General features: G+C 33.7%; 2 protein-coding genes across 4 annotated transcripts; one reads left to right on the top strand and one right to left on the bottom strand.

The window, feature by feature from the left end:
* Positions 1-81: 81 nt before the first annotated feature.
* LOC111048531 (oocyte zinc finger protein XlCOF7.1) lies at positions 82-9489 on the top strand. 3 transcript variants are annotated; one of them, XM_022334435.2, is made up of 4 exons: positions 82-104; positions 4624-4689; positions 7153-7249; positions 8297-9489. In XM_022334435.2, the coding sequence occupies exons 2-4, from the start codon at positions 4660-4662 to the stop codon at positions 9406-9408; spliced, it is 1239 nt and encodes a 412-aa protein (XP_022190127.1). In that variant the 5' UTR covers positions 82-104; positions 4624-4659; the 3' UTR covers positions 9409-9489. The 3 variants fall into 3 exon arrangements, with proteins under 3 accessions (XP_022190127.1, XP_022190126.1, XP_022190128.1); XM_022334434.2 differs by lacking the exon at positions 82-104 and adding an exon at positions 2876-3152; XM_022334436.2 differs by lacking the exon at positions 82-104 and adding an exon at positions 3170-3376.
* On the bottom strand, positions 200-4308 carry LOC111048530 (heat shock protein 68). Its single transcript, XM_022334433.2, has 2 exons — positions 4150-4308; positions 200-2669 (listed from the first exon to the last, which is right to left on the bottom strand). Exon 2 carries the CDS (start codon positions 2632-2634, stop codon positions 751-753), a length of 1884 nt encoding a protein of 627 aa, XP_022190125.2. The 5' UTR covers positions 2635-2669; positions 4150-4308; the 3' UTR covers positions 200-750.
* Positions 9490-15635: the final 6146 nt, after the last annotated feature.

Here is a 15635-nt window from a genome sequence, read left to right on the forward strand (position 1 = left end):
AAGTGTATCCATGCTCACGGGCAAGATTCTAACCTACCATCAGGCCGAGCAAAGAAGGTTGCATTTGCAAAGCCCAGACCCCATCATCATTGATTGTAATCAAGGTGATCATAATTTAATTTATTTCGATTACAAAGTAGTAATTGGAAACTGTTGCCCAATACTATTCAAATTTGGCTTAGGTTCAAAAAATGAAAACAAATTATTTTATAACATTTTATTTTATTCAAACAAGATGAATACATTGGTCTTTCATCGTATTTTAATCGAAATCTTATCCTTTTAAAATCTGAGGTAGAGTTTCATAATGCGAAGGCACTTATTTTTCAATACATTACACATTGTAATCAAATTATCAAGAAAGTCTACTAATATAAAAGAAATGCATCACTATAATAAATTGTATATAGAAAAACAGTCTTTTACATTTAATAATCATTTCAAACTACATTCTGGGTTCACATTCAACTACATCTTTGCCCTGTTGTAATAAAACAATATGATGTTTGAAATCAGTCTTACATTCAGGCTTGACAGTTGTACTTTCTCTTAGGACTTTTTTTATACATTTTCATTTATTAATAACGATTCAACAATATTTTAATCAATTGTGTGACAATACTATGCAGCTCCGAGCTTACTTTATATCTAGAAAATTTAAACTGAAGATTAACTAAAGATATATTATGATGTATATAAAACCTTATTTAACTAACTATGAATATAAAAACCAACTAACTTACCTAGAAATTAACATTTCAAGTGATCAATGTTGATGAATTTGCCTTTAGGATCATCCTGATGAATTTTGACCAAAACGACTGCACATTGTATCTGTAGCTCATTGAATTTTAGCTGCAACTCATCTTTCTCAGCTGTGGGGTTGGCCTCAAGCCACTGTAGATACTCATCACAACACTGCAGTGTCTCAATCTTTTCTATCTCTGTTATCTTATTCCCAGCTTCATTGACAGCTTGTTTTGTGCTAAAAATGTAGCTTTCCATCTGATTCATTATGCTCACTCTCTGTCGCAGTTTTTCGTCTTCCTTCTTGAATTGTTCGGCTTCGGCAAGCATTCGATTAATCTGAGCTGGTGACAGACGTCCCTTGTTGTTTTTGATCGTGATATTCTCAGAAAATCCTGTTCCGATATCCTCAGCTTCTACATTCAAAATACCATCCGCATTGATATCAAAAGTAACTTTGATTTGAGGCACTCCTCTGGGTGCTGGGGGGATTCCAATCAGGTCGAACGTTCCTAGAAGATTGTTGTCTTTTGCCAACACTCGTTCACCTTCGTATATTTGAATTTCAACATCAGGCTGATTGTCTTCGTGTGTTGTGAAGATTCGAGATCGTTTACAAGGTATCTGAGTGTTGCGTTCGATGACTGTTGCCATTATATCGACTCCTGTTTCAATTCCCAATGATAATGGAGTCACATCAACTAGAAGTATATCTTTGATGAAAGCTCCATTGTCTCCTGTCAAAATTGCTGCATAGATTGCTGCTCCGTACGCTACTGCTTCATCAGGATTAATAGCCACATTTAAGGGCTTGCCATTGAAGAAGTTCTGCAGTAATGACTGGATCTTGGGAATACGAGTTGACCCACCGACAAGCACAACATCGTGAATCTCCGATTTATCCATCCTGGCACATTCGAGTGCTCTTTCTACTGGTAGCAGTGTTGAAAGAAAAAGATCAGCACACAACTCCTCAAAACGGGTGCGAGATACTCTCGTGAAGAAGTCAATGCCTTCAATCAGTGAATCAATCTCAATACTTGCCTCTGTACTTGACGAAAGAGAGCGTTTCGCTCTTTCAGCTGCAGTTTTCAATCTAGCCATAGCTCGACGATTAGTTCTCAAGTCCATGCCATGCTTCCGCCTGAATTCCTCACATAGATAATCAACAAGTCGGTAATCAAAATCTTCTCCCCCAAGGTACGTGTTACCTGCTGTAGACTGTACTTCAAACACTGAGCATTCATCGATTGTGAGAATAGAGACGTCGAAAGTGCCTCCTCCCAGGTCAAAAATGAGAACGTTACGCTCTCCTTTTACATGTTTATCCAAACCGTAAGCTAGTGCAGCGGCAGTGGGTTCGTTGATAATTCGCAACACATTAAATCCAGCAATAGTTCCTGCATCTTTAGTTGCTTGTCGCTGAGAATCATTAAAATAAGCTGGCACAGTGATGACTGCATTATTCACAGCCGTACCCAAGTTGTTTTCTGCAATCTCTTTCATTTTTGCAAGAATCATGGCACTTATTTCTTCAGGATAGAATCGTTTTTTTGCGCCTTTAAAATCAACTTCAATTATTGGCTTACCACAATCGTTCAATACTCCAAACTGCCAGTGTCTCATTCCCTGTGTGATCTTCGGGTCATCATACCGGCGTCCTATAAGTCGTTTCGCATCGAATACTGTATTCTGTGGATTCCTTGTAACGTAGTTTTTCGCTGCTTCGCCGATAAAACGTGCATGGTCCGTAAAAGCAACATAGCTCGGCGTTGTTTTGTTGCCTTGATCGTTGACCAATATTCGTACTTCTCCCATTAGAAAGGCTCCAGCACAGGAATAAGTTGTTCCCAAATCGATGCCGATTGTTGGTGATCCTCCAGGCATGATTTTATTTGTAATAGTATGGCAATTCCAATTTCCTGTCAACAAAAAACACTTATTCGCAATTCAGAAAAAAACGTGTTCCAGTTGTAAGAACAATTTCCAATTTATTCTTGTATAACAATAAAACTCTTTCGCGTTTAATACACTATTCAATACTGTCCCTGTTTTTCAAAAGATTGCTAATGTGGCGCGTCTATCTTATATACGTTTCCTATTGGTCAAGAATGTTCTGGAATCTTCTGGATACCATATTCAAAGCTCTGATTGGCCGAAGATGAACTAGACGTCGACAGCAACATGTCGAGGAAAGAAATATCGAGGTCGAAACTTTGAGTTTGTTATTGTATTTTTGTAGGCTAGGTTAACCTAAAATCTATGTAAATGCTATGACTGATAGTTTTATTTTGTAATAATTATACTTTCAATCAACATAAAACTTTTAATTACTTTTAAGTTAGTAAATGTCATTGAATATTTTTGAATGAATTTTCAAGAGGAAATCAAAGTTGAATCAAAAGGTAGTGCAATATGATTTATTCCAAATAACCGTACTGATGAGATGCATTTTTAGGTCATTCCATTCATTTGATAACATTGAGGATTACTTATAATAGATAATAATATTTAAGTGACAACTTTTTAAAAATCTTGACATCACCTATTACTTAACTGACCAATAAACAGGGTTTGCCAATATGATTGTATTCTTTATTTTATAATACAAGTCATCGTAATCTGTTCAGTAAGTAGCCCACTATTTAAATTTTGTTAACTCTTAGATTAATTTCAGAATTCTGGTTGCTATTAATTCAATCTTTTAAAAAACCGCAATCTTGTCAGATCTCAGAACAAACAGATTACTTGATTAATCTGGGATTGGGAAGTTGCCAGTTGTATTTATGAAAAATTATGCTAATTTATAATTCACACCTTTCTCTAGAAATGACACATCTTTAAACGAGACTACTGCATTCTGTACAATCTTCCAACTATACCTTTGACAATTGAAAAATATTTTCGATTATTTCTGTAAAACTCTCTTGCTTTTACTAGGTAGGCTACCCAATAATTGTTATCTCTTGAAACAAAAACGTCTCTTGCATGTTGGAAATTTGTTGTTTTTCGTTCAAAATGTATTGACATTGACGATTATAATCATAATTAGAGAATCACTATGAATAGGATAAACATGATTTGGATATCAAAAGTGGTATTCTCCCCGTTATTTTTATATAAAATTCATTTATTTAAAATTAATCGTCAGCCGGATGCAAGCTTATGGTGTTGAAGTTAACTACCTATACAAGCGGAATAAATCCCATAAGAGACCATGCGTTTTCTGAAGACCCAAAATAAATCCAGTTCAAGACGCCCGTATAGTTGGGGTCTAAACAATAACAATGACCTACTTTTCGAAGTTTGTATTTAGGGTTAGCTATAACATTTACAAAAGATTTAAATTTGAAGGGAAAATAATATTTTAGTATAACAGATATGTATTCTAGACAACCTTACCTTATATCATAGAGTAAAGATGCCGTTTAATAGTGTCTGTAGATCATTTGTCTCTGCTTACATTGGATCGATCTTACGTTTTATTCATCTAAGCTTATACACTAACTTAGGAACAAACAACAAAGTACTTAACTGTAACTATTTCTGACTGATATCATCGATATAGATTAGTCATCAGAGAATATTGCTAGTATCTAGTTTTGATATTAAAGTTACGATAAGAATCAAGCTGTGCCTTTTCTTCCAACTTTGTAATAATGATAAGATTATTGCCGTGTTGTGGTACGGTATTGAAAAGAATAAAGATTTATTTAAATTTTCATCCAAGTTAATCTTATTTGATAATATGATAATATCCATATTTTATTTTAGGCTCAAATCCTTTGTACGTGTCTTAATTATTTTTGTTATTCTCATACAATCTATCAATTATTCAAAGTATTGTATACGGTAACTTATTTCATATCTTTACAGCTAACGGGCATTTAAAAGGTTGATGAATCTTCCAACATGGAACAAGAAGTAGTATTCATTAAACTGGTAAGCTCAATCAATACTGTAGGCTAATAATTACTGAATATTATGTAGGCCTAGGCCTATCTATGTTTCATCATTCAATATTTAAAGGGTTCTTGAATTGAATAGATTACTATACTGTAATAAGAGGAGAAAAATATTCATATAGTGAGGTCCACGTTATAATGACAGTGAATAAAGATAGAAGAATAGCGATGCAGATTCTCTGCATTAATTAATTATATTTTTACACTGTCAAAAACACAATTAGCATCGTTGTGGACCTAGAAAAATATAGTACCACCGGCTTTGTCGAATGATAGACAAGGATAGCAATTCCAAAGTTGAACAAATACTGTCAGTATGATGTGGACCTCACTATAGAAGTCGTTCTTCAATAGCTTCATGGCATGATTCTCGTTTGACCATCAATGGGATGATAATAATCTGTATAAGAGCAGATTACCAGAAATAACTTTATTTAGTACGTTCTGTTACATTCAACTTAATTTACTGGAATATATTCATTCATATTATTTATCAATAGAAATTACAATAAATAGGCCTAATTTCAATATAATTGAATGAAATTTCAAATAATAAACAATTTGGAATTTCATTTAATTAATTATCTTAAAATTAGGTCAATCTTGGGTTTTTACCAAAAGAAAGGTCACTCTTGGTTTTTCTTAATTCCACTAGTCAATTTTTCTTATTCTATCAGCATTGATTTGATACAATTTCTCACATTACTTACATTGTCATAACATGAACATAAATAATCTCCATATCCTGAACAAATTATACAACATAACACAATCTCTTGCAAGATACCACCTCTTGACAGCACCGCAATTTAATAAATAAGTTTTTTTTTAATTCTTGAGATTGACTTATTATATGTGTACTATTTTATGTTACTAGTTTCTGTGCTTGTATCAACTATTCATAAGACCCGTGTTTCTGATGGACACGCTAAACTCTTGGTCCCGGTGCCTAAAAAAGGTCGTTATAATCTGTGTAAAATAAGTTGAGACTTGGCCCTCCATCCGAAGAAATTACAGGGTTGCCAAATCGTGTAAAATTGGAACTTTCTCAAATTTCCAATTCAACGTCAGAACTGGATGTAGAATATCATCCCCGATAGTAGTGTTAAAAAAGTGTCAGGGTTGAAGGATTAAAAGGAAATTTAACTTGGAAAACATCGCGAAGATTTATTTTTCTTTTGAATATCACTTCTCTCAGAATCATGGGGCATCGTAACGCGTAATTTTATATCAAATTAACGGGGAGAATGTCTCTTTTCTATTGGTGTCTGGATCATTTTTATCCGACATATAGTTATTATTCAATAATTGATTATTATGTTCGTCGAAGTCGAGACATTTCGAGCAGAAAACATAAAATTTTCGTCATGCTGGAAACTTGTAGTTGATGGAAAGTAGTTGGTGAAAGCGAGATAGTTTCTCATAAATAATTGAAATTATCTTTCCAATTGTCAAACGTACTCGGAAGAACGTATTTTGGCCTCTCAAAAGTTTCAAAGTAAGGATAGCGTCTGAATGGTGTGCCACCATTATGCTATCAACAGCTGGGATCAACAAAAACAAAATACAGAACGATTGAAAAATTCAGCAATATTGCAAACCACATGATTATAAATAGTGAAAATGACAACCTTGCTTAGAATAATACAAGCAGTGTTTCATTATCATTACATCCTTTCTAGAGGCAATTAGCTGCTTGCGTTTTAAATAATTCAGTCAAATATTTTGTAAAATTCCAGCCTTTAGAATACAATTTGGTACACAATGCATACCATGCAGCCGCTCTCCTAACTTTAAAATTCCTTGGAGACCAAAATACGATCTACCGACTACTTTTGACAATTGAAAAAATAATTACAATTATTTCTGAGAAATTTTCGCTTTCACCACACACTTATCTTTCGAAACAAAAAAGTTTCCAGCATGTCGATAATTTCATGTTTTCTGCTCGACATCACGAACATAATCATCAATTATTAAAAATAACTGTTGGTCGGATAAAAATGATCCAGACACCAATAGAAAGAATACATTCTCCCCATTAATTTGATATCAAATTATTATGTACTACGATGCCTCATGATATTCTGAGAGAAGTGATATTCAATAGAAAAAAAAATCTTTACGATGTTTCCAATTTTATCATGAAAGTTACATTTCCTTTTAAACCTTCAACCCTGAAAATTTTTATAGCACTACTAGGATATCGGGGATGATATTCTACATCTAATTCTGACGTTGAATTGGAAATTTGGGAAAGTTGCAATTTTTCACGAATTGGCAACCTTGTAATTTCTTCGGATGGAGGGTCAAGTCTCAACTTATTTAACACAGACTGTAGGTCATGTCAGAGGCCCTGCAATTGATCAGGTGCGACCTGAAAACTCTGACCCCAGCTCTGAGCCTTATTATTATATGATAACTTGTAAAACTTTTGTAGGAACCTGACAATTTTGATGATTTACAAGATAGTGACAATGATAGTGAAACAGACTTGTATCAAGATCCAGATAGTTTGGACATGACAGCAGCTGAGGGTAAGTATCAATATTAATTTATCATCTGTTCTTTGTTCTTCCTCCATTTATGCTGATAGGCCTTGCTGTTGGACTTGATACTATATACGATTCAGTTAAAAATAAAGGAATAAAGTCAATTAAACGAATAAGATTCAACTATTAATCATATTTCATAACGTGGAATGACTTTAGTGATGACAAAGTAATATTTTCAAATTTGATTGAAAATATTATCTTCAATAAAATTATTCATGAAGCTTCAATTCATTTTTATATATAATTATTATGTCAGTAATAACTTGAAAATTGTGAGTATCCTTGTTCCTAAAAACTATTGGTTTGCATAAGTAACATAGCTGAAAAGTATATCTTATATCAAGAATCTTGTTACCTCATTCAGATCAAATCAAATTTTTCTCTTCAAAAAGAAACAGTTCACAAAATAATGTAAATATATAGTGCATAGCACACAAAATAAACAATATAGTAATACAATATTTAACAAACAAAAACTGTTCAGGATGAAATTCTAATGAACTTCAATATAATCGATCAAATCTCAAATTCTAACCTGTAGGTTGATCTGATTTTTTCCCTATTCGTCGATTGAAATCGCTCCTACATGGGTTGAATAATTGTGCATTTGCATAATGACCATCTTTAAACTTTTTCATATGGAATGGAAACCTTCAATGCAGTATATTTTGAAAACTGAAAGTATTGAGCCGGTCTCCCTATACTAATGGTTTAACATTAGTGAACCAGTGGCTGGTTCACTCATCTAACTTATTAGATGAAACATTCAAAAGAGAAAAAAGGTGAGGCACTCTTTTCCAAAAAAAAATTGGTCGATATTGAATTATATGGCGAGGTGGAAATACTCCAATGAATTAGTTTTTATAAATTGAATCCATACGAAAATAGTGATAGACTCATCAAGATTCAGTATCAGCAACTGTCAGTTTATTTAACCATTCATTTATTTATAAAATGTTCATGATTTATGAAAAGGTAATTGAATAATGGTTCAAATGCACAATATTTATTTATAATTTAACATTGCAGAGCCCGTGGACTCATCGTTTTCTCCGTTGAGTGCTGAGGATTTAGTTTCATGTGTTCTAAATGGTGAAATTAGTGACTCCACATGGACAGTGGAAAATTCAAAAAGTAATGAGGAATTAATAAACGAAAACTATGAAACAGTGGATTTGGTCATCAAAACAGAAGTCATCGATAGTGGATTTAATCAAATTGAAACAGAAGAAATTGATGGCTTTGATGTGACTGATGAAGAGAAGATCGTTAATGAAATAGTTGATGGGAGGAAAATGTGTACACTTTGTAATAAATCGTTTGCGACCAAGTTTTACAAACGTCACATGCGTGCTCATAAGCGGAAAAAGTTATTGACGTGTAGTGTATGTAATAATTATAGTAGTTTGAGTAGTGTCGAAATGGACGTGCATATGCGAAAACACTATGGGCCTGCTTTTCGCTGCAGTGAATGTGAGTACATATGTGACGAATCTTTCAAACTCAAACGGCATATGGTGATTCACACAAAGGAGGCTCCATTCAAGTGTTCTCAGTGTGAGTATTCTTGTTTTCAAAGTAATAAACTCCAATCCCACATGTTGGTTCATAGTGATGAGGGAGTATTCAAGTGTACATTTTGTAGCTTTAGTACTGTTGATCATGCTAGTTTTCAACGTCATACGAAAACGCACTCTCATGAGAAAAAGTTTTGTTGCACTGAATGTGAATACATTTGCTTTAGAAACTCGAAACTAAAGCAGCACATGTTAACTCATACTGGTGAAAAACCTTTTAAATGTTCTGAATGTGGTCATGGTGCCACTCAATTGGTTCATCTTAAGCGACACATGTTGACACATAGCGAGAGAAAAAATTATCAGTGTACACTCTGCGATTATAGTACGTTCGATTTTCAACAATTCAAAGGTCATAACACGAAAACGCACCAGATAGGAGCGTTGCATCAATGTACAGTGTGCGATTTCAGCAGTGCGCAGCTGTACAAACTGAAAAGGCATATGTTTATACATACGGGCGAAAAGCCTTACACATGTGAACTGTGTCCTTACAGCTCTTCACAGAAGGCGCATATTAAGCGTCATATCATGTTAAAACATTCTGATGAACGAAAACCTTGAGCTAATTTTTTTAACTTTCACAAATAGAGAGCTATTTTAATTGTTAATCAAATAAAAAGATTTTATGAGTGTTGAAATTAAGCTTTGGGCTAATGTAACTTAATCCTCCACCTAATACATTGTTAAGGTAGTGTCGGATCAGATCAGTATTAATATTACTAAGTATTAAATTTTACTTATAAATTCTAATAATATTAAAGTAAATCTATAAATATAATAGTATTTAATTAGGGCTACTTGATCTGTTAGTTGAAAAATAATTCCATAGTACCTTTAAAAAACAGTTTTTCTACATAACAAACAATAACAACTAGTTTGACTTTGAAATGGATTAAACATTCATAAACTAGTTGTTATTGTATTTTATATATTAACTTTTCTTTAAAGGGTACTATGGAATAATTATTTTTTTACTTATAAATTTTTAAATTTTAATTCTACTTATACTGTAAAGATAGACAAGTATGGCAACACCAATGTTAATCAAATACTGCTATTATAAGGTGGACCTGACTATAAGTAGGACATGAAGTTTGGCTGGGTATGTATTAAATTTTACTTAGAATGTTATTATTCAAATAAGTGTGGAATGAAATTATTGTAGGCCGTCTAATAGGCTAATACATATTATAAACGAGCAGGTGTAACCCGCGCCCCGCAAGGGTCTGTGAGAAACACAAAATAGATTGAATTAGAATTCTATAGCTCCATGGTGAAAATTAAAAGCATCATCCTATCAAATGTACAATAGAAAATTTAAAATTATACACAAGCAGAATAATAATTTATTATTTTGTCAAAATTACATGAATAATCTTCATTGAAGTTGAAAAAAATGGTTTCTGAGCGGCTTGGAATCGGAGGGGGACCTTCGCATCCAGAACCGAGCACGTCAGCACGTGTCGTCTCGGACACGCGGCTCCACTCGATGTCATCTTTACCTAACTTTGTATCACTAATTGAATAATTATTTTTATTATTTATATTAGAATTAATTGTTCAATAAAAATGATGTTATCCATCCTCAGGAAATTAAGTTCAGAAGTGAACTTAATTAGTTCAGAAGTGATAATGCGTCAAACAGCTATTTCCTATCCGGTCTATGTGTTTTTCAAAGTTAGATTTTTATATAGTGTAGGAGAATTATTTGCTAGAGAACTATATTATATAAGAAGTTTTTTATTTTTATGAAACTAGTAAAATAAAGATTTTTATTTTTATTGAACTAATCAGTATTAATTGTTGAATTTTGTTGATTAGCTCAATCCTGATAGAATTGAATGCCATTTGAAACATCTTATTTCATATAGATACATATTAGATGAATGTATCTCTTTTCTGTACAGGGCTACTTGTAATATAAATATAAAGAAAATAAAAATCTCAGTACCCTTTTTTTTTGAAATATTTTATCACTACATGTTTCGGACATTTATGCCATTTTCAAGTGATATGAAGTAAATTAGATGAATGTACTATTAAATGCCCCAATTTCAAACAATTATTATTCATTTAAAAAAATCTGGTGTGGCGCACTCACACAACTTTCCTTGCCGTTATGAAAATTGATCACCTGACGCTAGTGTTCCCGCGCATCTCAAGTCTACTATTCAAAGATTTGAGCCAGCTGGTGACAGGGCAATAACGCTGGAGACACACATGAGGTCTGCTATCTCTTCATAGTGAATGATTTAATAGAATCAACAATAATTTGCAATTGAATAATCACATTTTCTCGAATTTAAAGCTTATTTTCAATTTTAGGTGAAAATGTTACTGAACATTAATTGTAGAGATTTTCATGCTCAATCTACTCCACTTGATTTTTTTTGTTTCAATTGTATCTGAAGCCTGATAATTGGGAATCTATCTGCATTGATAGGGCGGAGCTCCTGAAATTTTTACAGATATGGGACTTGTGGCAGTTGATAGAGCTTATCGATGACTATTTTAGGTATGAATTTGATCAAAATCGTTGGAGCCGTTTCCGAGAAAATCACGAAAAACCCTGTTTTTGACAACATTTTCGCCATTTTAGCCGCCATCTTGAATTGCATTTGATCGAAATTGTTCGTGTCGGATCCTTATAGTGAAAGGACCTTAAGTTCCAAATTTCAAGTCATTCCGTTAATTGGGAGATGAGATATCGTGTACACAGACGCACATACACTCATACACACACACACATACAGACCAATACTCAAAAAACATTTTTTTGGACTCAGGGGACCTTGAAACGTATAGAAATTGGGGTACCTTAATTTTTTTCGGAAAACAATACTTTCCTTGCCTATGGTAATAGGGCAAGGAAGTAAAAAAACTATGTACACAATCCAACATCAAATGATGTAATTAGTCTGCAATGATACAGCATTCATTATCATCATCATCCTATATAGCCTTCTCCCATGTCATTTGTGGTCGGCTCTCCGAATCAATTTGCGGCATTCTTCTCTGTCTTTTGTCATTTCCAGGTTTACGCCCATCGTTTTCATATATTTACATATTGTGCTCGCCCAAGTCGTCGGGGGCGACCGCGGCCTCTTCTACCCTCAGCAGTGCTGACGATAATCGCCCTTTTAGTCATGTGATCGTCGTCTCTGCGCATCACATGGCAAAACCATCGTAGTCGACTCTCGCTCACCGTTTCCTGTATTGGTGCAACCTTGAATGTGTCACGGATGTATCCATTCCGATTTCCGAACCTTGTCCATCGTGGTCACACCTCCAGCCTACCTAAGCATTCGCATCTCTGTACAATGCAATAATACAGCATTATTTTAATTAAATTATTTTTCAATTTTCACAAATGGAATTATTTCAATTTTTAACAAATAAAAAGGTTTCATAAGTGTTGAAATTTATAATATTCATTTATTCGATTTATATTAAATATATTACTTCGAAACCAATCGAATTTGGGCAAAAGTATATTGTACTTTTCCTGAAGTATCATTGTTCTCAATTGAATGGATAAATTAATAATAATATTATATTTTTTTAGAACTATAACTAGTAGTTCTGTGAACAGTAGACCTCGCGCAGTTAAAAACCACATCCTCCTCTAATACTGTCCATCAGAGTGAATTATGTCCTGTCCTGACGTGTTGGTGTAAGGTTATAATATCATAAAGGAATTACACCTGATTATAATATGGATGAGACGAATAAGAAATACAGTGCGGTCGTTGTTCATTTTTATTTTTACCAATGTAGGTACCCTAGTAGCCCTAGTCCTAGGTGTACATTGATTTTTACTATATATCTCTTGAGAAAGCAGAGATTTTCTATTTATTTATTTTGATGTTGCTTTCGGCTGAGGCTGTTGATTGAGGTTGATGAAGCTCCTCTTCAAGAGTGAAATGCATTCCTCAATACTCCAAGAAAAGTAAGTGTATTTTATCAAATATTTACAAGTAACACATCGGTGTCTGAACTATAACAAAGAACTTATTTATTTTTCCTATAGTTACCTTGAAAAGTGGCCATTGCTGCACTGATTACAGAATGCAAAGAATCACTTTTCCGCTCTAGTGCGGGAATAGTATATTTCGCACCTAGAGCAGAAAATGAAATTTTTCCGGCTCGAAATCGGTTTTCAAGATTGAGAGCCGGAAAAACATTTTTGCCCGTGGTGCGAACGATATTTTTCGCCACCTTACAGGTATTGCTGACAAAATAAAGAATACTTGTTATCATATACCTATCTCCTGATTTTAGTGGTAGAAGATTTGCAGTCATGATTTCAAATTCTTTTAAAATTTCACTTGGAATATCACGGGCGTCGTCATCTTCAAGCATTTTTGAAAATTTGGAATGCACTAATCAACAATAAATAATTCAATAAAAATGGTTGCGAAGCAAATGCTGAATTAGTTTGATTCGAAATCATGGCGACTTTGATGAAGAAAGTGGACACTCGACCAATCTAGCGGATTACTTATTATAACTACGGACTTCCAAGCGGCTGGAAAGAGAATACTTTCTGGCCTAGACCGTTTTCTGGCAAAAACTGTTTCTTACTGGAAAACTGCTGCTTTCTGTGCAGTGTGACGAAATAGTTATTTGTGCAACTAGTGCGCAAAGTGACAGTTTGCTGCACCGAAAGAAACGTTTATGCCCGAGCCGTAGGCGAGGGCGGAATGGCTTCTTGAGTGCAGCAGAGGAACTTTGCGCACATATTTCACATTTAATTTTTCCTATAGTTACCATTGAATATGAGAAGTGGTTGATTGAATGATTATGGGTAAAATGATGTCTGAAATCCATCAAATGTTTGTGTGTGTGTGTGATGCTGTTATTAATAGCAACTTTAATTCATTAAAAAATTAATAATCCAATTGAAGTTGAAAATTCTCAGCCAAAGTTCTCATTTTTATTCATTCAAGAATCAGAAAAAATACAGATGGAACAAAAACTTCACCTTCAAAATACATGCCAACAGCTTGTTGGCTGAACCGAGATGCAAGATGGCTGAACACAACAAGATGGCTGAACCGACAAGCGCGCGACCTAGCAGGAAGAATCGTACCTAAGTTTGTTTCATCCAGCTAAAAATTACTGAAACACGATTCAGAAATTTAGACTTTTGCTCAAATTAACGAGAAAAATGCTCAAAGTAAACTGAAAAATTCTGTTAGTTAAAAATGCTGAAAAATGTTATTTATAAAAATAACATAGACAACAGAGAATATTTATTGTAGTATTGTTATGTTTTTTATTATTTTTATTTATTTGAATTTTGAACGGTAATCATTTAACCTCAAAATTAGAATTTTATAATGTATATTTGCTACTTTTCTCATTTCTTGGAGTTGAAATAATAATTATCAATAGAAAAGAACTATTATTTATTATTTAATGATGAGAATTCATAAATGATGATTATTTAATTATGATTTAGATGAACATTATTCTTGTTTTGGATTTCTAGATTGGGATTTTATCATAAATGTAGGGTAGCCATTGAAATGATTCTTATCTAAATCTAACCACAGTCATTTTTACCAACTTAATTTTTGTTTTCGTGCACTAATCCTCCATATCAACTATCTTGTGTTGCCATGTTGCAAATCTGGAGTGAAGAAAAATTTTTTCCTGCACTAGAGCGGAAAAGTGAATCTTTGCGTTCTGTAATCAGTGCAGGAATCGTCACTTTTCAAGGTAACTGTAGGAATTTTTTTTCTGTACTCTACATTTGCAACATGGCAACGCAAAATAGTAAGTTATATGGAGCACCAGTGCAGGAAAATAAAAATTAAGTTGGTAACAGTGACTGTGGTGCATATTATAAAAAAACTCTGGTTGCCTGTAAAGTCGGTATATGAGCAAAAGTTTTATGTGACAACGACTTTGAGTGGTAAAATAATTTTAATGTTAATATTCATTCGTATAGTATGAAGAAGGATGAAATAATAGTAACAATTTAAAACATTTATTTATACAAAGAATTATATTTAAAAAATCAATTTATACAAACCTGCTTGCGGCGCCTGCACAGGTTGACTGCTCCGTTTCACTCTCTCTCTCCAGGTGAATGCCTTCGGGTTGCTGCTGCGTTGCTCGCCACTGCTCCTATTCGTGCTCTTTCCAGACGACCGTGAACCGAAATGAACGCGCTCTCATTGTGAGTGCATAACGCGGAGCGTAACGCAGTTTCTTGAAGTGTCACCTGGCAAACCAATTTATAAGACGTTGTCACGTCAATAATATTAAGGGCATCATGTACAGCAGTAGATGACAGTGACAGCACAGTGCCACATTCAGCACACAGCCGCCCCGCCATTCAAACACTACTACATTATTCTATTTTATTTATTAATCATAAAATTACACAGAAAAACATTTTATGGATTTCAGGCAATTTTACCCATAATTACCCACTTTTCATATTCAATGGTAACTGTAGGAAAAATTAAATGTGAAATACGTGCGCAAAGTTCCTCTGCTGCACTCAAGAAACCACGCCTGCGGCTCGGGCGTAAACGTTTCTTTCGGTGTGCAGCAAACTGTCACTTTGCGCACTAGTCGCACAAATAACTATTATTTATCACATTGGAATATGATTGATTATAAGCTAAAAACCATTAAAAAATAATATTTCATAATAATTATCTTGTAATATTTTTGTTTTCTTCTGAGCGTCAAAGAATCCACAACAGTACCGTATTCTTTATGAAATTGGTTTCTGTTTTTTTAATCTCTACAAACTCTTCAGTAAATAGCAT

The sequence above is a fragment of the Nilaparvata lugens genome, unplaced genomic scaffold (genome assembly GCF_014356525.2).
Source record: "Nilaparvata lugens isolate BPH unplaced genomic scaffold, ASM1435652v1 scaffold1848, whole genome shotgun sequence".
Taxonomy (NCBI): Eukaryota; Metazoa; Arthropoda; class Insecta; order Hemiptera; family Delphacidae; genus Nilaparvata; species Nilaparvata lugens.

Excerpts from the sequence above, each read along its gene's own strand:
- LOC111048530 (XM_022334433.2), bottom strand. The coding sequence starts at position 2,634 with ATGCCTGGAGGATCACCAACAATCGGCATCGATTTGGGAACAACTTAT.
- LOC111048531 (XM_022334435.2), top strand. The coding sequence starts at position 4,660 with ATGGAACAAGAAGTAGTATTCATTAAACTG. Across the intron at positions 4,690-7,152 it reads AAGTAGTATTCATTAAACTG|GAACCTGACAATTTTGATGA; the intron begins GTAAGCTCAATC and ends AAACTTTTGTAG. Across the intron at positions 7,250-8,296 it reads GGACATGACAGCAGCTGAGG|AGCCCGTGGACTCATCGTTT; the intron begins GTAAGTATCAAT and ends TTAACATTGCAG.